At 37.4% G+C, this 26,144-nt stretch overlaps 3 gene segments (V, D, J or C); all 3 read left to right on the forward strand.

Annotated features, from left to right (window-relative positions):
* The first annotated feature begins 426 nt into the window (after window positions 1-426).
* On the forward strand, window positions 427-2,809 carry LOC117023171 (T cell receptor alpha variable 9-2-like). The segment is given in 3 exon segments: window positions 427-537; window positions 659-1,027; window positions 2,799-2,809. Coding segments are annotated over 3 exon segments (426 nt in total).
* A 4,999-nt stretch (window positions 2,810-7,808) lies between these two features.
* On the forward strand, window positions 7,809-8,445 carry LOC117023172 (T cell receptor alpha variable 13-2-like). The segment is given in 2 exon segments: window positions 7,809-7,909; window positions 8,066-8,445. Coding segments are annotated over 2 exon segments (444 nt in total).
* A 5,101-nt stretch (window positions 8,446-13,546) lies between these two features.
* On the forward strand, window positions 13,547-21,673 carry LOC117023173 (T cell receptor alpha variable 9-2-like). The segment is given in 3 exon segments: window positions 13,547-13,595; window positions 21,174-21,266; window positions 21,387-21,673. Coding segments are annotated over 3 exon segments (429 nt in total).
* The last annotated feature ends 4,471 nt before the right edge of the window (window positions 21,674-26,144 follow it).

Genomic DNA, 26,144 nt, shown 5'->3' on the forward strand with positions numbered 1-26,144 from the left:
TCTATATGCTGAATTACAGTGCTAAATAACAGGGAATCATTCAATAATAACTCTACTTAATCTTTCCTGTCATTGCCATCCAAAGTCTTTTCTGATATTCAATCTGATATCATATAGCCTGGCCCACTATGGTTACACAAAAATATAAAAAAAGGATTAAAATGCTCGATTTGGTATTTTCTCTGCTTTGTTAGACAACTCCCTGTGATACGATGGCCTAAGAAGAAAATACCTGTAGAGCTTAAAGTAAATGACAGCCGTTGTTCAGAAAACTGTGCTGTACTTGGTAAGTACAGTCAGAGATGAGAACTGACTTTGGGAGGAGCCTAGGAAATGGGCGCCCATTTCAGTCCCTGTCCACCAGGGGATGCAACTTCCTAACACAAAAGCATTTCCTGTATGAAATGCAGGCTTTGATTTCTCATTTCACTGTTTCCTCCACAGTTCCTCATGCTAAGAATCAAGAACATTATTTAGGGGACACTCTGGAGATGAAGTCTTCTCCAGCCTTAGTGACTGTGGTACTCTTAGTGCTTGGTAAGTAACATGCCTCTTAAAATATGTTTTCTTTCCTCTATTACATCAGCAAATGCTTTAACCATAATTTTATTGAAGAGCTTTATGCCCAGGAATCACAGATCTGTTTTATTTTCCCCAGGACGAGCCCATGGAGACTCAGTGTCCCAGATGGAAGGCCCAGTGACTCTCTCAGAAGGGAGTTCCCTGAATGTGAGCTGCTCTTATGAAGCCTCAGGGAACCCCACTCTCTTCTGGTATGTTCAGTACCCCAGAGAAGGTCCACAGCTCCTTCTGAAAGCCTTCATCAATGGTGAGAAGGGACGCAACAAAGGTTTTGAAGCCACCTACCACAAAGAATCAAAATCATTCCACCTGGAGAAAGCCTCTGTCCACGAGTCAGATTCGGCTATGTACTACTGTGCTCTGAGTGACACAGTGACAGAAACTGCAGGGGGAGCTGCGCACAAACTGAGCAGCACTAGAGCCTGGCTGCTGAGTGTCTCTGACTGTTTGATCCATTCTAGCGGATTTTGTTATTTAATATCAAATACACAGTACCTTTCCTACACATTTCCAACAGTTTATCACATTAATAGAGTTATTAGGATAATTAGACTTCCGTACACAATACGTATGAGTGGTATCTAACACAAAGGAACATTTTTTTGCTAGGAAACAATGCACTAAAACATGTATATTAAAATAATCAATTGCTGAAATTTTGAATATATTTTATATTATAGGTGTGACTCATACTTTCTTTTTAAGAAAATTTTATTAAATTTGTGGGGATGACATTGGTTAGTAAAATTATATATGTCTTAAGTGTACAATTCTATAGAACGTCATCCATATACAGCGTTAAGTGTTCACCACCCAGGGTCAGTTCTCCTTCCATCACCATATATTTGACCACTTTACCCTGTTCTCTTACCCTCGCCCCCTTATCCTCTGATAACCACTAAACTGTTGTCAGTGCTTGTGAGTTTTTGTTTGTTTGTTTTGTTCATTTGTTGCTTCAGTTTTATATCCCACATATGAGTGAAGTCATACGGTTCTCGATTTTTTTTGCCTGACTTAGTCTGATAATCTCAAGTTCCTTCCATGTTGTCACAAATGGCAGTATTTCATCTTTATTCTTATGGCTCAGTAATATTCCATTGTATATATGTACCAAACTTCTTTATGCAATCATCTATTAAAGGACACTTTGCTTTCATTGTCCTGGGTACCATGAAAAATGCTGCAATGAACACAGGGGTACATATATCCTTACCGATAAATGTTTACAGATTTTGTGGGTAGATAATCAGAAGAGGGATCGCTCGGTCAAATGGTAATTCCATTCCTAATTTTTTGCGGACCCTCTATACTGTTTTCCATAGCATCTGTGCGAATTTATGTTCCCACCAGCAGTGTATGAGGGTTCCTTTTTCTCCACAGCCTCTCCAACATTTGCTATTACTTGTCTTGTTGATGATACCCATTCTAACAGGTGTGAGGCGGTATCTCATTGTGGGTTTGATTTGCATTTCCCTAAAAGCTAGTGAAGTTGCACATTTTTAGTATATTTTTCCGCCATTTGTATGTCTTCTTGGGATAAATGTGTTTCAGGTCCTCTGCCCATTTTTAATTTATTTTGTTTGTTCTTTTGTTGTTGAGTTGTATGTGTTCTTTATATATTTTGGATATTAGCCCCTTATCGGAGGTGTTGTTTGCAAATATTTTCTTTCATTCGGTTGGTTGCCTTCTTGTTTTGTGGATGGTTTCATTTGCTGTGCAGAAGGTCTTTACTTTGATCAAAATCTTTTTGTGGTATGTTTTATATAAGATATTAAAATCAATCCTCCTAGTAAATAAATATGAAGTTTATAAATTAAACGTTAAAACCCTCTTAATTCAACTTTCCGCTAATTATTTGTGTACAGATAATTGTACGTTATTTTCATGAAGGGGGTTTTCCACCTTCTCTTAATAGATTTTAAGGAGATTTAGAAATGTGCTTTTATAAGTTGTTCATAAAAGATTCCATATCGTAAAAGAATGAAGGTGGAGGGATAACTTATAACAGTGTAAAAGCTGTTACCAACACTTGACTTTTTTATTCTCTGCATTCCTGTAAACCAAGGTATAGATTTCCTTAATTTTAGTTTCCTGCTTTCCTGTAAATCTTAATATCTTGCTGGTGTTTCCACTCTACAAGTTTTCCTTTTTTTTCTGTTCTCTTTTTTATCTATACATTAATTTTTTAAACCTTTGTCTTTTTTCTTTTTTCTTAGATCTCACCTAGGTAGGAGTTAACTTAGTTCACTAACTTGGTGTTTCTTTGGAGTCCTCTTTGACTACTCTTCGCAGAATTGGCCTTCCTGTGGTGAGTATGGTGGGATTAGTGTGTGACAGAGTGGAAGCAGGAAGAATCCCTTCCAATGTGACAGCTTTCTTAGTTGTTTTCCTTCATTTTTTTCTCTTAAGCAATATGTAGCAATTTTGTAAATTTTGATTCCATCAAATAATCTCTTTGTATATATTTTGATTCCTGATATATTTAAACTCATTTCTAAAAGTTTTTGTTTTGCTCCACATGCGCTTGTTGTTTTCTTTTGTAGTCTGTCCTCTGTTGCATTTATAAATTTTTTCTCTCTCTGTTGATTTAGGAAATATTGAGTGTTGTATGAATATACACACACTTTCTTTTTCTAGACAAGTATCCATAAATTATGTGTGTGTTATTTTATACCATTTCCACCCTTGTATATGCTACTCCTTCTCATTGAGGATACTTTTTGTCTTGCTGATTTACAATCTTTAGAATGAACTCAGTGGCTGTCGTAGCAAATTACACTCCAGCGATATATTAGGACAGTAATTTCAGAGAGAGTTTATCGAATGAGCTCAAAAACTTCAGTTCTAATGCACATTAAGAGGAATAAAATAGAAAAACCATTTAACACAATAATCAGAACATGAATTCACTCCTTTCTGCCTGATCTTCCCTTTGCCTGGAGTGACTTTCACCTTGTAGCCTCACAATGTACCTTCATTTCTTCTAGTCTCTGCTCCTAGGCAAACATGTGTACATGTGAATAAAGATGAATCGCAAAAAGGTTTATTGTAGTGTTGCATTGCATAGACAAAAATACATGAATATCCTAAGTGTTTGTCAATATAGGAAGGGTTGTATAAATGGTATTATATCCATAACATAGGATATAATGTAGCAAAGGATCTGTGTGTGCTAACATAACAAGACATACATGTTTATTATTAAGGTTATAAAAATCAGTTAAAGTATGGAATACTCAATGTATATGTATTATAATAAAGTACAAATGTAATACTATATATTTTCTTTTGATTTACACCTACAGTAAAAAACCTGAAAGTATCCATACAAAGTAATCAAGGTGAAGAAAGAATCAGGGTATTAAGTGATGGAGAATGAGAATTGGGAATGGTTTTCAAACGGTATTTTAGTCTATGTGTAATGTTTTATTAATTTTAATAATTCATATATTCATGAATTCCTCCTATTATTAAAAATAATTAAAGTCATAAGCCACTGTAAAGCATTATCCATTTCTCTTCTTCTCATCAATAAATGGGGAAAGTAGAAAATCACATTTTCTTCATAGGATTTTATTCAGCTACTCCACATACATGTAGGTTTTCTTCCTCTGGGATGATATAACTTTTAGTCTTCGTTCCTTTTAGGGAAAGAAGCCAATCTGAAAAGGTTACATACGTACTGTATGATTCTAAGCATGTGACATTCTGGAAAAGGCAAAACAATGGAGACAGTAAAAAGACCAGTGGTAGCCAGTGTTGAGGGGCGCGAGAGGGGTGACTAGGCTGAGCAAAGAGGAAATTTTGGGTGATGAAACTAGTCTCTTGATACTATAATGATGGATATATGCCATTATACATTTGTGTAAACCCAAAGAATGTACAAGAACAACAGTAAACCCTGTTTAATAATAAACTATTTACTTTGGGTGATTATAATGTGTCAATGTACATTTATCAATTGTAAGAAATATATCACTCTCATGGGGGAAATTCATGCGTGAGGGCCGGAGGAATATTGGAACTCTCTGTACATTCTTCATTTTTCTGTAACTCTCAAATGACTGAAAAAAAAGTCTTAAAAATTAATCTCAGACTTACATGAAAGTGATTTGTATGAAGAGTTAAGTATTTTTAAAAAGTTGTTCCACTGGAAATGTTATGGAATTTCCCCTGCTTTTTTGAATAAGAGACCACAAATTTTCATTTTCCACTTGATCTCAAAAATTATATATCTAGCCCTGGTTCGGAATTTTGAACCCCCAAACTAACCTTGCAAGAAGAAGGGCAAGAAGGCAGAGTGTAATTAGGTGGTTTTACAAAGTGCTTCTTGCTTTTCAGATGAGAAAGCTCACCCAGAACCTCTAGGTTCTCCCAGTTGTGGAGAGTATCTTCTTTTCCCCCACATGATCTGAATGATCAGGTATAGATACACATATCAGATATATGTCTCCAGAAGAACATCCTGCTTACCCATGGTTCAATCATGGAGCCACCCTGACCACATGTGTGTAATGACCTTTATACTCAGTGGTAAAATCCCATTTTATTCATGTTACTATGGACTTAGGTTCTCCCTGATCCATCAGAGATCTTATAGGAGAAATGAAAACTTAGATAGGAACTCATCCGGAGGACCCTTCTGTGCCAGTGAAGAGGCCCCAGGATTGCTCAGGGGCACCTCAGACCCATGTGGATGTGTAGTTGCATGTGGATGTGAAAATGGGTTTGCGGTTCTATGATGCAGGACAATTTCTCCCCACTCTCACACAACTCTACATTGCACACAACCAGTCCTCAATTAAAATAATTTTAGAGCTCCAAAAAACTTTTAGTCCAACCTTACTTTACAAAAACAGACTAAAATAAAATGCCAATATGAAACAATTAGGTAATATATGAGGTGGGGGAAGGAAGATCCTGCACGTTTTCACTTCGTCTTTAACATTCTTTCCCCTGCTTCCTTCTTGCAGGGTCATACTGCTGGGCAAAGAGAAACTGTCTAGTGCACGTCCAGGTACTTAGATATCTGCAATATGATCCAGCAAAGCCATGTTCAATGTTTGACCACCTGAATGAGAATTCCAGTTGGTGTAATTGTTTGACATACTGAGCAGGAAAGGAGACTCATGCTGAGCCCCTTATTCTACCAGGAAACCAGTGCATCACTCACTGGCCTCCGTAAGAATAAGCCAAGGATGATGGGGCCATCCTCAACACCCAGATGTATTTCTAAAGACTTGCCTGGAAATAGAAAATATATTCATTATCACAGGTGGACATTCCTTAAAGGCAGGATATGAGTATATTGAGCATAACTCACACACTGTCAGCAAAAGCAATAATTGGAATTGGAAGACTCATGCAGCTGGCAGTCCATGGAGATGCTACATGAAGGTTTTCTAGGCCAAAGCTTTGACAGCAAGTAAAGCAATATTCTGTGAAATCATCATGGAGCTGTGAATTTTTTCCAAGGTATGACTATATGTGTGCTGTAGTTAATATGTGACACAGTGATTTTCATATAAACATTCACACAATTACATTCAGTTCTGTATGCATACTTCAAAAGGGCAAATATCGACCTAAGCATCTATCTCCCCAAAAAGGGAACCCAATACGGGGAAGGATTTGAGAAATCTTATATTATGAGGAATGGGAGAGAATGGAAATTCCTCAAAATCAGGATGTTTTACATACATAAAAACACACATTTTACACATACACATATATTTATAGAGTAAGTTGATAGTCTTCACCATCACTGTCTTTAAATTGTCAAGGGAGTAAGATGTGGAAGAGAGAGTGGAATTCTTCTTGTAATTTCAGAGGAACACTGAGTTCAAATCACAGGAAAGGAGCTCACACTTCTGGAAATGGGGTAGTCTCGGTTTCCCAGGGACCATTTTTCACGGTCAGCTTTTTAGCACCCGATTCTATTTGTAAGATGCCCCTGGCAGACTCAGGCAATATTTGGGCTTCTGTAGATTTATTCTCACAGAGGTAATCAGAAAATTCCAAGCAATTAAAGTGGATGAGAAAGGAATTTGGTCGGGAAACGTAATTCTGAATACTCTGAGGACTGGAGGACTTTATCAATGTCTTAGGGAAAGTACACTGTAGTGGAGCTTGGGAGAAAAGTGACTGAGTATGAAATATGAGCCAGCAATGGTCAGGGAAGCAGGAACACAAGCCAGGAGAGGTGGCTTATATGTTAGAAGAGATTCCGCTGAGGATATGAGTCAGTAATTTTAGGACATGTCATCCATGTTCACATGAGAAAATGAAACCACCTCTAGAATAAACTGACATGTGGTCCAATTTCTGAATCTACAGCTCGATGTTTTCTCAGAAGCTGTACTCTTTCAGTACTTTGAAGCATGTAAGACACAGAGCACTGAAATAGATGTGTTTAAGCCTGTCAGATCCAACCATGGGTCAAATGGTTTCCTATGGCTGAAGTGTTAATAACTTGTGGAAGATATCCCCCTGCTCCTTTAACAGTAAGGTTTGCTCTTTTACTTTTTATCACAATCATCTTAACTGAGGGAAGATTCCTCATTTTGACTGTTGGTACTGTCTGTTCTCTGGGAAAAACAAGGTCACAGGCAAGGCCAGCTGAGAGGGGCAGAGTCTGAGATAATGGGCACTAGGAATATCGAATGATTCTCTCTTATTCTGATCTTTGACTTACACGTTGCTTTTAGAAAGAGTTTTCCTCCATAACAGACAAATGAGGATGGCAGATTTAGCTGGAAAGGAAGGTTTTGTAATTTCTATGTTTAAGAGAGTGAATCTTGGCATTTTCCTGTTTTCAAGCACTTATATCCAGGCCATCATTGAATAACTACCAGCATCGGTCTCTTTCCTATAGATTAATAATGACTCAGTAGTGTACATAGATATAAACCTTGATCTCTACATTCTTACTTAATCTCTGATTTAAGACTTAATTCATTTGACTTATTGCTGCCTTTACTTACATATCCGAGTCTCAGTGGCACAGGGTAAGAAAACATTTAACCAGTGCGTTCAGTCGTTACAGATGTGACCACAAGGTGGTAGTGCACATCTGCTGATACAGAACATGTGGAGGCTCATTTCAGTGGATTCTGAATGAATGGGCTAAGGCAGATGTGGAGCCTCTTTCTTATTGGCTGGGTAGAGTGTTAGAAACCCCTGTGTTTTTAGAGGAAAGAAGAGATAACCTGATACTAGAAATATCTCCCCGGCTGTAGTTTGCAGGTGCACGGTTGATCCTAAATGGGAAGAATGCTGAAGACATCCATTGGTGCTTTATTCATGTTCTTTTATCTGCAGCTGGACTGTAAGTTGAGGCTTTTGGGAAACAGTTGATATTAGTGGATATTGTTTAGTAGCCAAGAGTGGCTTAATTCGGGTATCCCCTATCTGCTGTAGAAAAAGAAAATTCTGAAGCATAATGATGTGGTAACTCTTCCTCTGACTTTTTCTTTCTGCACAGGGGTCAGCGGTGGTGACAATGTGGATCAGAGTCCTCCCACCCTGAGTGTCCAGGAGGGAAACAGCTGTGCCATGAACTGTTCTTATTCAAACAGTGCCTTAGACTACTTTCCTTGGTATAAGCAAGAAGCTGGAAAAGGTCCCCAGTTTATTATACACATTCGTTCAAATCAGGACAAAACCGAAGATGGAAGATTCACTGTTTCATTGAATAAGGCAACCAAACAGCTCTCCCTGCACATCGAGGCCACCCAACCTGGAGACTCAGCTGTCTACTTCTGCGCAGCGAGTACACATTGCTTCTCAGGCACCTGCAACCTGTACGCAAACCTGTGGGAGGAGCCACCGCTCTCCTTTGGGACAATCTTGAAGCATAGATAGTATTTGTCATATTTTGCCTGCAAGTGAAAACTAATGTGTTGGATGTTAAAAACACATAGTAGGTAGGTTGGGTTCAAGATGACCCAGGAAGGATTAGAACATTGTGTTGGGTAACTGTTGCTTTGTGAATTCTTGATGGGAGTTAGTTATATTTTATTGATATTTAAGCTATAACAATGACTCTATATTTGTTATTCAGATTCTGGTCTGATAAATAAAACCTTAGCCTCGATATCACAATCTTTTATTAGTAATGAAGTCTTAATGACTGTGTTTTGAAAACAGTATTTATTATTTTTTTGGTTATTAACCATTATATACCATGTATAGAAATCATGTACAAAATAAAATAATGAAATCTATAATTCTGTAATCATATAATATTGCTAATATTCAGATTATTTGTTCTATCAATTTTTATTGTACTTAGTGTCATATTAATTTTGCTCAGTGTTCTATCTTGAATTGAACATTCCTCAGTTCATCATTTTTCTCTCCAAATAATTGCTTCTTAATAGTTTTGTGAGATTTTAATAAATTTCAGTTTTATATTAATTTTTTGCTTTTATATTTGTGGCTCGTTTGACAGTTCTTTCTACGTGCTCTGACCACTTTGTTTTTAGAGCCCAGTTATGGTATATATTACTTGTGCGTTTGAAGAAACAGGATAAGTAGTGATTTCAGAATGTGATTTTCATTTAAACTCACTGATCTGTTCTTTTTTACCAAACCCTATACGTGTCTGTTCACAGTTACTCTCTGATAGATTTTCGACCGGAGTTTTGTACTAGTCACTGCCATAGCTGCAGCACCTACACAAACTTTTTCACGTAGTTGATAATCAGTAGATGTTTGTTAAAGGAAGAAGGAAAGGTGATTTTTTCTATTTATTCAAAAATTTAAAAAAAGCTTTGTGATAGAATTAAATTTAGAAATTGATTTATGAAAAACAAAACTGCTACCATGTATATTAAATTATTAGATTGTTCTAGAATGTACTATTTTTTCCGTTTGTAACTGTCTTTCTTTTTCAATAAAGTTGTGTTGTTCTAAGGTAATTAAATTTATTCCCTGACTTGTGATTTTTGTTACTATCAATAAAATCCTTCTCTCTGGGGTGGGTGGGTAAATTTTTATATGTATTTGTCTGCTACCTGACTATTGTTAGTAGATTGCAGAAAGGCATTAGAATAATGGTTAATTTAGAGACAGTTTGTTGCCAATCTCTCTGCCTCATCTTCATATGGCTGAATTAAACAGTGCTAACCACAATATTTGGTAAAGTTACTACTTTTAGTGTTATAGAGAAGCAATGGAATGAAAGATGCTGCGTAAATACTTCATTGCCTACTTCTCCCACCCCTGGTTAAGGTGAGGCTATTTTCAAGAACCCTTATACTGTCTGTGAGAATAGGGTGAGATGATCTCTCCTGGCTGAGTTATGTTTGTGGTTATTAACTAACTGGTTTGTTTTTGTGAGGAAAGTCATCAGGTTAAATTAGGTTTATAACATCTGAGCAAGAAAGGCCCATTTCCCTAATGGCTTATATTTATTCCGTCACTATAATCACTATTTCCTGTGCAGTGAAAGCAAGGTGACTCTTGATTGGTCCATTTCCGACAAGTCTGATGGGGTGAGAAGGATGCACTGCTTCTATTTTATTGGTTTATTCTTCTTAAACCAAGCTACAACAGAGAGAGTGTCCAGTTATTATGGACTTAATTGCTTTAGCCCACTTAGATGAGAATTTATTTAATGAAAGAAAAAATCAATGTTCTTGTCAGAGTGTGCAGAATCAGTACATACTTAGACACATTCAAACTTGAAATCTTCACCACCTTTATTGGATTGGTTTTCTATTGTCTCTGGGCAATTTACTACAAACTGTATGGCCTTCTCTTGATCCCACAAAGCCCGACTGCGTGTTAACAGCCTGCCTTTGTCTTGCCTTCCTACAGTGGTACAGACTGTTCAAATTTGTGCGGTTTCTTCCACGTCTGCAAAGTGGGACACTTTCTGCACATGCTCACTGGAGCACATGTGCAAAGGTTCACTGTTTTTCTTTTAAATTTATTAAATTTCTTGTGGTAATATTGGTTAACAAAATTATATAGATTTCATGTGTACAATTCCATAATGCATCTTCTGTATATGCATTGTGTTCACTACCCAAAGTCAAGTCTCCTTCCATCACCATATTTTCCACCCCCTATACGTCTTCTACCTTCCCCCCACTCCTTTCCCTCTGATAACCAGCATACTGTCTGTATTTATGAGTTTTTGTGTGTTTGTTTATCTTGTCTGTTTGTGTGTTGCTTTCCGTTTTATATCCCACATATGAGTAAAATCATATGGTTCTTGACATTTTCTGTCAGACTTATTTCACTTACCATGATATTCTCAAATTTCATCCACGTTATTGCAAAGGCAGTGACTCATTTTTCTAATAGCTGAGTGATATTCCATTGTATATGTGAGGTCTGATAATTAAGTTTGGGAACTTGTTGCAATGATGTTGCTAACTTTTTTTTGATATCAAAGGGCTTACTCATTATGAGTTTGTGCCAATTGGACAAACAGTTAACCAACTTTACTATTTAGAATTGTTGAAAAGGCTACATGAAAAAGTTAGACGACCTGGACTTTTCTCCAACAATTCATGGATCTTGCATCATGATAATGAACCAGCTCACACAGCACTGTCTGTGAGGGAGTTTTTAACCAGTAGACAAATAACTGTATTGGAACACCCTCCCTACTCACTTGATCTGGAGCCCAATGACTTCTTTCTTTACCTGAAGATAAAGGAAATATTTATCTTTCCTTTATAAATATTTGGAAAGGAAAACATTTGTCTTTCCTTTATAATTTTTTTATCTTTCCTTTATAAGCATTTGGAAAGGAAGACATTTATCTTTCCTTTATAAATATTTTGAAAGGAAGACATTTGATGACATTTAGGACATCAAGGTAATACAGAGACACCTCTGATGGCCATTCCAGAAGAAAATGAGTTCCAAAATTGCTTTGAAGGGTGGACTAGGTGTTGGCATCAGTGCATAGCTTCCCAAGTGGAGTACTTTGAAAGTGAACATTGTGATATTCACCAATGAGGTATGTAGCACTTTTTCTAGGATGAGTTTGCGAACTTAATTGTCTGACCTTGTATGTACCCCACCTTCTTTATTTAATCTCCTATACAAAGACACTTTGGTTGTTTCCATGACTTGGCCACCACGAATAATGCTGCAATGAACATCGTGATCATATATCTTTACAGATAAATGTTTTCACACTTTTGGGGTGGATACCCAGGAGAGAAATTGCAGGGTTCACAAGTGCTTTATTTTTAATTTTTGAGGAGCATCCATACTATTTTCCACAGTGGCTGCACCATTTACATTCCGACCAGCAGTGTGTGAGAGTTCCTCTTTTTCTAGAACCTCTCCAACACTTGTTATGATTTTGTCTCATTGATTGATAATAGCCATTCCAACAGGAGTGAGGTAGGGATCTCTTTGTGGTCAAAGCTCACTCCTGTTGCCCTCAGTGTGCAGTGATAGCCATCCACAGGGTGGAATGGTGTGTAGACGAGCGCTGAGCCTTGGGATGCCTGTGGGCCATTGTTACGATCCTCTGGCACTGCATCCCCAGCAGCTCATGGGCAGGTTCCTGATGGAGTCTGTGGTTAGTAGGCTCTGTGGCCCTTTAATACCCCCTGAGGCCCTGGCAGCTGTTCTCTCAGGTGCACCCAACTCCCAGTTGGTCAGCACACCTCGTTGTTCTGGATGAAGCAAGAAAGAGATGGGTCTCTTCGGCAGTGTCCCCCAAAGATGGGCAGGCAGGTACTCACTCACATGCTATCACTTTCCCCTATGGGAAAATCAAAGGACTAGAAGATTCCTCTTGGCACTGAGCTGTGCGTATTGTGGGCTCAGATGATTAGGGTAAAGTGAAATAGTTCTTCCACCCTTTTCCATACTTCCAGTCTCTGATATTTTTGTCCCACACAGTGTTCTTCTCCCACAGTGTACCTTCTCTGCTGGGCTACTGGACTTCCCCAAAGGTACTCTATTTAGTGTATGATTGTGAATGTTGAAATTTTTGGGGGGGTGGGTGTGATGGCAGATAATTCCTGTTCTGTCATTTTTATCTCAGTGTTTCTAATTTGTATTTTTAAATAATCACATAGAAAAATTGCATATTTTTGGTGCATTGGTCTGTGAATTTTGAGTACATTGTGTAGGTCATAAACCAACACATGATCAGGATTCAAAAAATTTCACTGCTTTCCGAATTCCCTTTTGCTGCACTTTTGCAATTATGCACTCCCTTATTCCTAAATCTTGCAAACGTTCATCGGTTCTTCTATATTTTTATCCTTCTAAGACTGTTATATGAATGGAACCATATAGCACAAAGTCTTTTGAGGTGTCTGAATCTTGGGGAGAGGAAGCACATGCCACTGGGCTCCTGCATGATTTCCGTCACTGCCACCACTCTCAGGTTTTTCTAGCTTGGTGTTTTGAACTTTTCAGTAAACTTTAAAGGCATAGTTCATCATTTTAATTGTTTGAATTTCTATCGATGATGATTCACTCTAGCAGTACCTATTGGGGTACAGTTATTATTTGACTTTTCCAGGACTTGGCATTGAATGAGATATCCAATAATTGTTTACTTTGTTGCACTAGCAATGCCTTTGTAGAGCTGAACTGTAGCACTAGTGTTGGAATTATCTCAAACAAAGGCTGTGTGTAAGAAGTCATTGTATTAGCAAGAGAGCAAAATCAGGAATATTAGAAATATCAAATATTCAATATACAATTTTACTAGTGTTGATTTTCAGTTGTAATTCTTTTTAAACAAAGAGTTAGCTGATTAATTCAAAAGGAACTTTGGGTTGGGTGAGCCTCTCAGCCAGAACATAGATAAGTTTGACCTTAACACAGCAACTTGCTACACCAGGAAACCCTATTTGAGGGGTTTTAGGGCAGCAGCAGACCAGCATTTCTTCTCTCCCTTCAGAGTCATCTCTCCTTGTAGATCCCTGACATGAGGAAGAACAAGACATTGTCAGTCTAGTAGCATAAATCAAAGATGTTGCTTTCCATCCTTCTGAAGGTGGTCATGGCTTCCACGTTGCTGGGTAAGGATGGCACCCGTGGGAATTGGCCTTCTCTATGACCCTAGGATTGGGGGTCCAGGCAGCATTTGATGGGTATCGTGGGAAGGAAAGGTAGTGGGGTGTGAAAAATAAATTCTTTGCCCTATACCACTTATCCCAAAGCCTTGTGATTGTATCTTTTTTCTTTTAGGAGCTAACATTGCCCAGCAGGCCAACCAGCATTGTTAGTGCAGGAGAAGGAGGTTGTGACCCCGGACTGCACATATGACACGACTGCTGGTACTTATAGTCTATTCTGGTACAAGCAGCTCAGCAGTGGAGCAATGATTTTCCTTATTCGTCAGGACTCTTACAATAAGCAAAAGGCCACAGAAGGTCGCTACTCCTTGAATTTTCAGAAAGCAAAGAATTCTGTCCAGCTTATCATCTCAGCCTCACAACTGGAGGATGCTGCATTGTATTTCTGTGCCCTGAGAGAGCCCACAGTGAGAGACCTGTTGGAGGATGCCAGGGCTCTGCTTGATGTCTCCACCTGCTGTAGAGAGGAAGGCTAGGAAGTGCCATCAGAGACAGGAAGTGGCAAGGGTTATGGTAGCACAGGTGTCGGTAGTGTTCAAGGGCAAACAATCTAAAAAAATCTAGGTTCATATACCATGTGTAGAGTTATCATTTATCAAAGATGGAATATTTGGTTTTAAATTGTTTATTAAAGATATGGATCAGCTAAAATAAATAATTTGTTGTTGGTAAAAGGTTGAGCTAAAAGAATTGACTAAGGGCATTCAGAAACATCTGACTCAAAATTCAGTGTGACTATGTGTGAATCATTGGATTTTTGAGATCAATATTTCCATAAATATTTAGGGAATATATTTTATGTTATAGGCATTGTTCTAAATTTTAAAAAGCGAATAAATCTGTCTGTTTTTCCTCTTATTGTATATTATGCTATTGTATGTTATACTGTTTAATGAATTAGTTTTCTTCAGATTTGTTAGCTGAGTTAAGGATGCTCTCATTTATTTCCTAGGATGTCTACTATGTGACAAACTTTGTGCTGCTCCTCTTTCTGTCTTATTAACTCCAGCACAGAAGAACTCAGTTCCATAATGTAGAATTAACTCCCCCTCCCCACCTTATTCACAAAATGATCAATAATTACTGTTTCTAATTATTATTTCTAATAGGAGACATTGTGAAGAAGCAAAGTGTGAAGTATCTTTTCTTCTCTACTCTTGCCTTTCATTTCACCACTCCTCCCAAAGCATTTTTACCATCTGTGACTCATTTGCACACCTTCAGGCTCTCTTTGTTCAATGTTCTACAATCTAAACCCTGCATTCTCTCCTATTTCTTACCTTGCTCTTCTAACCCATTTTCTCAGTGCCTTAAAATTTGAGTAGTAATGTTTGCTTTCTAAGTAATCTTGTCACTCATATTTTTAAAATTAAAGTCTATTGGGGTGATAGTTTTTAGTAAAGTTACAAAAGTTTCAGGTGTACCTTGTAACCCATTTTTATATTTGCATTTGGAAAGCAGATACACAGAAACCTGAAAAGGCATGTCTTTAAACAATGTTTTAAGTTTTTAAAAAGTGTTTTAAGTTTTTAAAATTTTACCATAAAAGTTTATCACTTTAATAACTTTAAGTGTATAATCCACTGCTATTAACTTCATATTCATTGTTGTTCACCATCTATCATTATATCTCTTTTCATCTTGAAAAAGTAAAAATTTGTATTCATTGAACAATAACTCCCCATTTTCCTGTACCTATAATGCCTGGCAATGATCATTCTTCTGTCTCTTTGTAGACTTTGACTATTTCAGATACCACCTATAAGAGCAATCATGCAATATTGGTCATATTGTGATACATTCACCTAGCGCAATGTTGCACTGTTCACCCATGTTTTAGTGTGTGTTAGAATTTCTGTCTTCTTTCAAGTCGAATAACATTCCAGTGTATGTATTCACCACATTATGTTTATCCACTCAGGTGTTTTGGACATTTGGGCTGCTGAAAATGTATATAAATATACCAATATTTTTGGTATATACACAGCTTCTTTCAATTTTTTTGAGTATGTACTCAGAAGTAGAATTGCTGGTACATATGGCAATTCTATTTGAAAAAGTTTTTGAAACGTTATAGTGATTAATTTGAAAAATTATGCTCTAAACTGCTTTATTAAAAGCAAATTTCAACAATCATTGAAAAAGTGATTTTAGCTATGAATGAAAATGGTTTTAGAAGAGGAATGTGATTCACAAAACCTAGTTTATCACCCTTGCTACAATGCATTGCTCAAGTGGGTGTCTCACAATTATTCTGAAAGGAATGGTCAAGCCTCTGACTGTCAGCTCTTGAACTGAAATAATAGTATAGTGAACTTTCTTTCCTCTTTGGTGAAAGAACGAAACTAGGAAATATGAACCTTCATAATTCAATACGTCGTGTATTGTAATGGACGTACTTAATGCACTCATGTGAAATAAAGAAACATTTTCTGAATTTTGGTGTCTGCAATTTTTCGTCGCTTTTGTGTGGACCATCACTCTTAACTATCATCATTTTTGTTGCCACTCCTGTCTCGTAAGTCTTCAATTAACACTTGACATAATGGTAGATTTAAAGGGAATAATATTTTGACCCCCAGACAAGATGAGTGCAAAAAGAAAGAGCTGTTCCATCAAGTATAAAAAAGGTATCGTGGAGGACTCCCAGGGCAAGAATCTTACAGCTTACTGCAAAGAGAAGAAGTTGAATCTCTCAATGGTCTGAAAATGGAGATAATGCTGGAAGCAGAGTACGATAACCTCAGCCAACAGGTGGACGAGGGAAATGCTAAGAAACACAAGTGTGGATCAGGTCAGCAACCATTATTTCCTGAGCTGGAAGACATCATCTGTGAATGGATTGCTGACAGGAGAGCAAAGGCTTTGGTCGTGTGCAGGGCTGATATTCAAGCATTTGCCCTTGCAGTGGCACCACAGTTAGAAATATCCCCAGAAGAATTCAAAGCATCAAAACACTGGCTGGATGGCATCCTTCAGTGATATGTACTGTCTCTATGATCGACAATACTGTTCAAGCTGGAAGATATTGAAGTTATTAAACGTGCACTTGCATTCAAGTCGTTTGTTGACGGCATCGACTTTTCTAAACACCAACTCTCCAACATGATTGCTGTGGATGAAACTGCAGTGTTTATCGGTCAAGGATCTCAAGCGACAAATGATCAGAGGGGTCCTCCTCAATCTACATTCCCTCCACTGGTTACGTGTTACCTATATTTTGGCAATTCGTCTGGATGGAAAGAAAGCCCCATCTCTAATCATCACTAAAGGGAAAGAAAGATAAGGTTGAATGTGTTCAGGCATTTATGTTCTTGAAACTGAAAATGCCTGGTGCACACAAGCAGTTACAAGGAAGTAGGTCGATTTAATGCTGCCACTTGTTTCACGAGGAGGCCAAAGAGGTCTGCTAGTCTGGGATTCAGCCAGCACTCACTGCGCTAAAGACATGAAGAACTTCCTTGCAGAGAGAGAATAGATCAAATAATGGTTCCCACAGGAATGACTGCCTATCTCCAGACTCTTGATATTGCAATAAACAAGCCATTCAAGGACGATTTGTGCATGGAAATCAATGACTACATTGAAAATAGAATGGAGAGAAATCAGCGTGGAAACTTTGTGAAACCTAGCCTGTGAGAGGTCATGAGTTGGGTGAAGAATTCATGGGATAAAATCACTGACAGCTGTGTTGCCAATGCACTATGAGCAGGCTACATGGACAAGAAGGGCTCATTTAAGGAGAGCTCGATTGCTGGACATGAGAGATTGGAGCCAATGGTTCTACAGAAACGGAGTCGCAAGAAATTGAAGACAGTATTTGGGTTTGGAGAGTTATGACGATGTTCCAGAAGAAGATGACATGGCTGTATAAAAATAAATGTAGATTTTTGTACATGAAAAATAAGACAAGACATCCCCTGAAAATAAGCCCTAATGCGTCTTTTGGAGCAAACATTAATATAAGATCCGGTCTTATTTTGGGGGAAATATGGTAGAAGCAGGGAAGGTCTGCACCCTCTGTACTGCCATGACAGTTCCACTAGAGCCAAATAAAGAAGAGAATCTCTCCTTCTGCCAGGAAGGAGTGGTCATAAGGCCCAACCAAGGAAAGCCTATTGTACCAGCACCAAATTTCGATATTTTCTGCCCTCACTTTGAGGGTAATAAATTCCTAGCTCCCTTTGTTCTTTGATGTAGTTGCCCTTCCCCTGGCCTGCCCTTTCCCACTATTTTGGGAGTGTACTATCTTATTTTCTTTCAGTGAGGTCACTGCTTTCTTGGCTGATTTGGTGTGTCCTTGAATTATTTCGTGTGATGATACCAAGAACCCCCTTTTCAGCAACACAATTATTTAATTAGTTTATTAGTGATATTTGCATAAATAACCTGTTAACAAACTGTCTTAAGATATTTCAAAGGCTCAAGTATTAATTTTGCTACCCTGTAGTCTTTCTCTGAAATTTTCTCAAAAACAGTTTATACTGAAAAATCCAGGGAACAAGTTTTTACTATCAAAGGAAGCTGTGTTCACAGCTATCAGCCCTGCCATGTGCTTTGTAGACACTTGTGAGCTTTGTTTCATCATTTGTTAAATGGGAGAATATCTTCTTTAATATTTTGTTGTGACAATTTATCAATAATGCATCCAAAGAAATTGACAAGCAGCACATGATCAGTTAATGATAGTAACCTCAGTGGACACAGAAAATACATTGGATAAATCCAGCATCCATTCATGATTAAAAATTCTCAGCAAATTAGTAATCAAAGGGAATTTCCTCGACTAAACAAGGGGCCTGTACAAAAAACCTACATCAAGTGTCATACTTGATGGTGAAGGACTGAATGCTTTCCCCTAAGATCAGGAATAACGCAAAAATTTTGACTCTTACCTCTTGTATTTCATATTATACTTGTATTTCATATTATTTGACTGGTCTAACCTGTCAAATAAGGGAAGAAAGAGACAAAAGACATAGGGTTTGGAATGAAGAAGTGAACCTTTATTTATTCACAAACAGCCTCATTGTCTAAATAGAAAATCCAAGGTATCTACAGAAAATCTACAAGAAAAAACAAAGTTCAATATGTACCTAACATATGATCTAGCCATTGCACTCTCAGGCATTAACCAAAGAGAAATGAAGGCAAATGTTTATAAAATTTGTTAAAGACAAATGTTCATAGCAGCTTTATCTGTAACAGCCCTAATCTGGGAGCAGCTGAAATGTACATCACCAGGTGAATAGATAAGCAACTGTTTTATATCGCTATGATGCAATACTACTGAATGGATCATTGATACTTATGAGACCATAGAAGAATCTCAAAATACTTATGCTTAGAGAAAGAAGCCAGACAAAGAATACATATGAATCTCTTTATATAAAATTTTAAAATATGCAAATTATGTTATGACAGAGGTATTTTCTGAAAATGGGGTGCAGAGCAATTCGAGAGAGGATTCAAAGAGACATGGGGATCCTTTTGGGGGATGCATATGTCCATTATCCTGTTTGTGGAGGTGGCTTCACAAATGTATACAAATGTCCAATTTATAAAATTGTATACTTTAGTTAGGTGCCATTTATTTCTGTGAAAATTACGCATTTCTAAAACCATTCAAAATCCAAATGTGTACACGTCCTTTGGTGTCACCCTAAATGCAAAATGATCCCACTGCTGAGGGTCATTGGCTTAAACTGTTTTGTTTCGTTTAAGGCGTAGATACAACTTTCTGCAACCAGGGCTATACTTTTGATTTGCAACCCACCGTCATCCCTACCTAGTTTGCACTCTCTCTGCTTGTCAGAACAGATGTTTGCAGCTCCTTTTCCAGAGTTTCTTTCTAGATTAGTTTTGTGTCAGGTTCTGACAATGTGATTTGGAAGATGGAGAAGAAGGAGAAGGGATACGTGAACCCAAACAGTACCTGAGCCTGAATTTCCTACTGGAGCCACATCTGGGAGACTATTCACACATTGCCTGTGGACTCATGCAGCCCCTTGACCTGAATCTGTGGAGAGAGCTCCGGGAACGCACTCAGCTAAGCTTTCACGTGCATGTCTATGGGTACATGTTCACAGGACCTTACAGAAAGAGGTATCCTACTCCAGAACTTCATCCAGACACCCTCAAAAGTTTTGTTTTGTTTGTTTTTTTAAAAGACTGGTCATAAAAAGGGAGCTAAGGAAGTACTTGCTTTTGTTGCAGGCACTTCAAAGAAAGAGACTCGCTTTCAAAAAGTTGTGTAGTCATAGGGATATTTTTCAGGCTGATCCCAAAGTTTCTGCCTGATCTTTGAGAACTAACTTGGTCTAGTACAGTATCACAAATGATATCTTGTAAAGTGATATGGGGCTGGCTGCACCAAAGCCACCTGAGGGAGCTTTCAAAAATTGCACATCAGTGGGTCTCAATCCTGGAAACAATGATTCAGCAATTAGTGGTGAAATTCCAGAATCTGTAATGTTAAATCTCTCACACATTGATTCCACTGTTGTATGAATATCAGCTGGTCTGTTTAACAATATGAAAAGCTGGGAAGGAAGAGAATCCTGACTTCTGATGCAAATTCACATTTTTCTGCGTTCCCTGCCCTATGGAGGAAAATTAATTGATAAAGTTTTGGCAAGAAAATATTGAATGGAGACAAAAGGGAAACCATTCCTGAAGCTAGCTCTGCATTGGCACTATAGGATTAGTACTCGTCTGATTCACATAGCCTAGCACTATCTCAGAGTGAACGACAGTGGGAGAAAGAGGTAGGGATCCCAGTTTATTTTACAGGAAATCAGTAACTTCCATCATGGTGTTTTTTTTTTTCCTCTCTGGCATTCATAGTATCACATTTTAATGATTGTGAAATTCAGGAACATTTGCCTACTGATAAGATATTGTGACTACTCTCCTAAAGCGCTCCTATTTAAAAGAGCAGTGTTACAACTGACATAATTTAGGACTGAGTAAATGTTGTATTTCTGGTAGTAGTGATTCCTGTATCAAAGATTGATTGTTTTTATTATTTTTTAATTTAACAAATATTTAGTGAACGCATAATAAATGTCAGTCGTTGTTCTATGCTGGATTATGGTGCTGAATTACAGAGAATCATTCAATAATAACTCTACTTCTTAATCCTTCCTGTCATTGCCACCCTAAGTCTTTTCTGATATTCAATGTATCATATAGCCTGGCCCACTATGGTTATATAAAATTATAAAAAAAGGATTAAAATGCTCGATTTGTTATTTTCTCTGCTTTGTTAGACAACTCCCTGTGAGGCAATAGCCTAAGAAGAAAATACCTGTAGACCTTAAAGTACATGACAGCCGTTGTTCAGAAAACTGTTCTGAACTTGATAAGTACAGTCAGAGATGAGAACTGATTTTGGGAGGAGCCTAGGAAATGGGCTCCCATTTCAGTCCCTGTCCACCAGGGGATGCAACTTCCTAACACAAAAGCATTTCCTGTATGAAATGCAGCCTTTGATTTCTCATTTCACTGTTTCCTCCAGAGTTCCTCATGTTAAGAATCAAGAACATTATTTAGGGGACACTCTGGAGATGAAGTCTTCTGCAGGCTTAGTGACTGTGGTACTCTTAGTGCTTGGTAAGTAACATGCCTCTTAAAATATGTTTTCTTTCTTCTATTATGTCAGCAAATCCTTTAACCATAATGTTATTGAAGAGCTTATGCCCAGGTATCACAGATCTGTTTTATTTTCTCCAGGACGAGCCCATGGAGACTCAGTGTCCCAGACTGAAGGCCCAGTGACTCTCTCAGAAGGGAGTTCCCTGAATGTGAACTGCTCTTATGAAGCCTCAGGGTACCCCACTCTCTTCTGGTATGTTCAGTATCCTGGAGAAGGTCCACAGCTACTCCTGAAAGCCATGACGGCTGGTGAGAAGGACGCAACAAAGGTTTTGAAGCCACCTACCACAAAGAATCAAAATTATTCCACCTGGAGAAAGCCTCCGTGCACGAGTCAGATTCGGCTATGTACTACTGTGCTCTGAGTGACACAGTGACAGAAACTGCAGAGGGAGCTGAGCACAAACTCTGAGCAGCACTAGAGCCTGGCTGCTGAGTGTCTCTGACTGTTTGATCCGTTCTAGCGGATTTTGTTATTTAATATCAAATACACAATACCTTTCCTACACATTTCCAACCCTTAATCACATTAAGAGTTATAGGATAATTAGACTGCCATACACAATACCTATGAGTGGTATCTAACACAAGGGAATACTTTTTTGCCTGGAAACAGTGCACTAAAACATGTATATTAAAATAATCAATTGTTAAAGTTTTGATATATTTTATATTACAGGTTTGACTCGTAATTTCTTTTAAGAAAATTTTATTAAATTTGTGAAGGTTACATTGGTTAGTAAAATTATATATGTTTTAAGGTATTGTTTGCAAATATTTTCTTTCATTCGGTTGGTTGCCTTCTTGTTTTGTTGATGGTTTCTTTTGCTGTGCAGAAGCTCCTTAGTTCTATCAAAATATTTTTGTGGTATGTTTTATATAACAAGATATAAAAATCAATCCTCCTAGTAAATAAATATCAAGTTTATAAATAAACTGTTAAAACCCCTTTAATTCAACTTTCTGCTAATTATTTGTGCACAGAATAATTGTACATTACTTTCATGAAGGGGGTTTTCCACCTTCTCTTAATGGATTTTAAGGAGATTTAGAAATGTGCTTTTATAAGTAGTTCATAAAAGATTCCATATCGTAAAAGAATGAAGGTGGAGGGATAACCGATAACAGTGTAAAAGCTGTTATCAACACTTGGCTTTTTTATTCTCTGCTCTATCAAGATATAAATTTCCTTAATTTAGTTTCCTGGTTTCTTGTAAACCGTAATTTCTTCCTGGTGTTTCCACTCTACAAGTTTTCCTTTTTTTCTCCCTGTTCTCTTTTTAATCTCTACATTAATTTTTTAAACCTTTGTCTTTTTTCTTTTTTCTTAGATCTCACCTAGGTAGGAGTTAACTTAGTTCACTAACTTGGTGTTTCCTTGGAGTCCTCTTTGACTACCCTTCGCAGAAATGGCCTTCCTGTGTGAGTATGGTGGGATTAGTGTGTGACAGTGGAAGCAGGAAGAATCCCTTCCAATGTGCACAGCTGTCTTGGTTGTTTTCCTTCATTTTTTCTCTTAAGCAATATGTAGCAATTTTGTAAATTTTGATTGCATCAAATAATCTCTTATTATATATGTTTTGTTTTCTGATATATTTAAACTCATTTCTAAAAGTTTTTGTTTTTGCTCCACATGCACTTGTTTTCTTTTCTAGTCTGTCTTCCGCTGCATTTGTAAATTTTTTTTCTCTCTGTTGATTTAGGAAATATTGAGTGTCTTTCTTTTTCTAGACAAGTATCCATAAATTATGTGTGTGTGTTATTTTATACCATTTCCACCCTTGTATATGCTACTCCTTCTCGTTGAGGATACTTTTTGTCTTGCTGATTTACTGTCTTTAGAATGAACTCAGTGGCTGTCGTAGCAAACTACACTCCAGCTATATATTAGGACAGTAATTTCAGAGAGAGTTTTATCAAATGAGCTCAAAAACCACAGTTCTAATGCACATTAGAGGAATAAAATGGAAAAAACCATTTAACACAATAATCAGTACACGAATTCACCCCTTCCTCCTTCAGAGCCTTTGCCCCTGATCTTCCCTCTGCCTGGAGTGACTTTCACCTTGTAGCCCTCACAATGTTCCTTCATTTCTTCTAGTCTCTGCTCCTAGACAAACATGTGCACATGTGAATAAAGATAAATCACTAAAAGATTTATTGTAGTGTTGCATTACATAGACAAAATACACGAATACCCTAAGTGTTTGTCAATATAGTAAGGGCTGTATAAATGGTATTATATCCATCGTATAGGATATAATGTTGCAGAGGACCTGTGTGTGCTAACATAACAATACCTACAAATTTATTGTTAAGTATATAAAAATCAGTTAAAGTATGGAATACTCAATGTATATGTATTATAATAAAGTATAATGAAATACTATATATTTTTCTGTTGGTTTAAGTCTATAGTAGAAACCTGAAAGCATCCATACAAAGTAGTCAAGGTGAAGAAAGAATCAGGGTATTAAGTGATGGAGAATGAGAATGGGGAATGGTATTCAAAGGGTATTTTAGTCTATATGTAATTTTTACTACTTTTAATAATTCATATATTCATGAATTCATCCTATTGTTAAAAATAATAAAAGTCACAGGCCATTATAAAGGATTATCCATGTTCTCTCTTCTCACCAATAAATGGGGAAGTAGAAAATAACATCTTCTTCATAGGATTTTATTCAGCTACCCCACATATATGTTTGTTTTTTTTCCCTCTGGGATCATATAGCTTTTAGTTTTCGTTCCTTTTAGGGTCCTACTCTTTAACTGTATTATCATTTGTATATTTTTGTCTTCCCCAGTGGACTGTACATTAGTACGTTATCATCTCTAATATATTCTTAAGATCTTGTAAATTATCCTATTACACTAAAACTTCTAGAGTGTTTATGCATTTATTTTGAGCTAAGTTAAAACAATCAGATAAATAGCACAAGATGAGATTTCTCAAATTATTTCCACATAATAGTTTTCATGAAATAACCTTTTAAAAATAGCATTTGATTCATTTTTAATCACCATTCCGTCTGGGCAGTTAGTTTGTCTTCTGACCATCTTCATTTCCTTTATCAGGAAACATGGAATAATTGGAGCTGGGGTAGTGTGACAGCTGAGTTAGTCTGTCTTAAGTGGTCTTTATTGATGGTTTCAGACCACTAGGGTACTGTAGGCCTTACAAGAAGTGACTTTTCCTGGTGGTCCCAATTGGTTGATCTTTAAGAGAGGAGAACAGTGAGCATGTAAACCAATAAACTGGCTCAGCGAAGATGAGGAGAAGGTAACAGTGTTGGTGTAAAGCTGGTCTCAGTTTTTCATTTTCTCACTTTGCCATTCTACATAAAATTCAAAAAGCTAGAGTCCATAATCTATAAACCCACTGTGAGGATGATTCTCTGAGAAGAGGTACTGGAGTAAAAATGTTATTGGTCATTGTGAACAATAAAACACAACAGAAAACATCTCCATATTTTTAATAGTTATGACTAAAATTCTCCAAACTCATTGACCTAGAAGTTATTTCAATACCTCAGATATCCCTAACGTTTCATTTGTCTCCCTGAAAATGAAGGAATGAGAAGAGAAGAAGGTACAGAATAAAACAGACAGAAAAAAATTCAAGGAAAGGGAGAGGAAAAAAATTATTTGGATGAGCAAAGTGTCGTCAGAATGATCTATGTGAGTCAGCAGGGTGCCCAAGGGTTGGAAAAACAGAAGGGGAGAGGTGGACATTAAGTCAGAGTGGGCATTGTAACACATATTTTATTTTTCACTACTCAAATTTTGTTGAAATCATTTTCTGTTCAGATTGTGGTTGTATGTCTTGGTCATAGAACTCTCCTGATTCCAAGAAAATCTATTGATTTCTACAGTATGCAATCGATGTCATCAGATAGTTTTTCCTTTATCAGAATTATCATATACCTGAATTCTCAAATTCTCTGTCAAACTATGGAATTTGGGAAATGGGGTTACTCTGCCTAGGATTGGTCAAGATTCTATGTTACCCTGTGAGACACTGATTCTCTTAGAAACATCATACACTCTTCGTCACACGCTATGCCACAAACATCTCTTACATAAGGTGTTTAAAAATTAAAACCTTTTTACCTTCAGACATTGGAAATATTGCCTCTTACCTTCCCTGCTATGTTCGCAGATACAATTTTGGAGAGATGACTGTGCCATTGGTCTGAACCACTGTGAATTAAGTTTCCTGTTACGTGAATGACGGAGCTTAGATACAAGTTTTGCTCAGTGAATGTGGTAGAATATATTGACTGTAAGAAAACATTTGCCTGGGCCAATGTTTGGGTGGGTGGAATTTTCTGTCAGTGAGTAACAGAGTTCAGAGGTTGCAGAAGACAGGCTCAGAAGTTGTCCTTGGTTTAATGCTCTTTGGTCTCTGTTTGAAATTCCTAATAATTTTATCTTTTACTTGTGATTTTTAAGGGAAGTTCCATAAGTAGATGGGAAATATGTGTGAGCAGAGGAGATACATGGGGTAGTAGGAAACGGGACAGGGACATATTCAGGCTCAGGTTCACAGTCACAGGACGGAGTGTGTGACTGAAGCAGTTACCAGGTTCACCTGTTGTACCTCTGCATGCTTTCACTCTCTGGGGTTCTGACATGTGGCAAAGGGGTGCAGTAAACTTTGTCTGTAATTATTACAAAATGAATTTGCATACATGGATATTTCAATAAAGCAGTTTGGTAGTTTCTTAAAAATTAAACATGCTCTTACTATACGGTCCAGTAATGGTGTTCCTGGGTATTTACCCAAAGGAATTGAAAAATTATCTGCTCACAAAATCCTGTCCCCAGGTG

This window comes from Rhinolophus ferrumequinum, chromosome 6, assembly GCF_004115265.2.
Source record: "Rhinolophus ferrumequinum isolate MPI-CBG mRhiFer1 chromosome 6, mRhiFer1_v1.p, whole genome shotgun sequence".
In the NCBI taxonomy this organism is placed as follows: Eukaryota; Metazoa; Chordata; class Mammalia; order Chiroptera; family Rhinolophidae; genus Rhinolophus; species Rhinolophus ferrumequinum.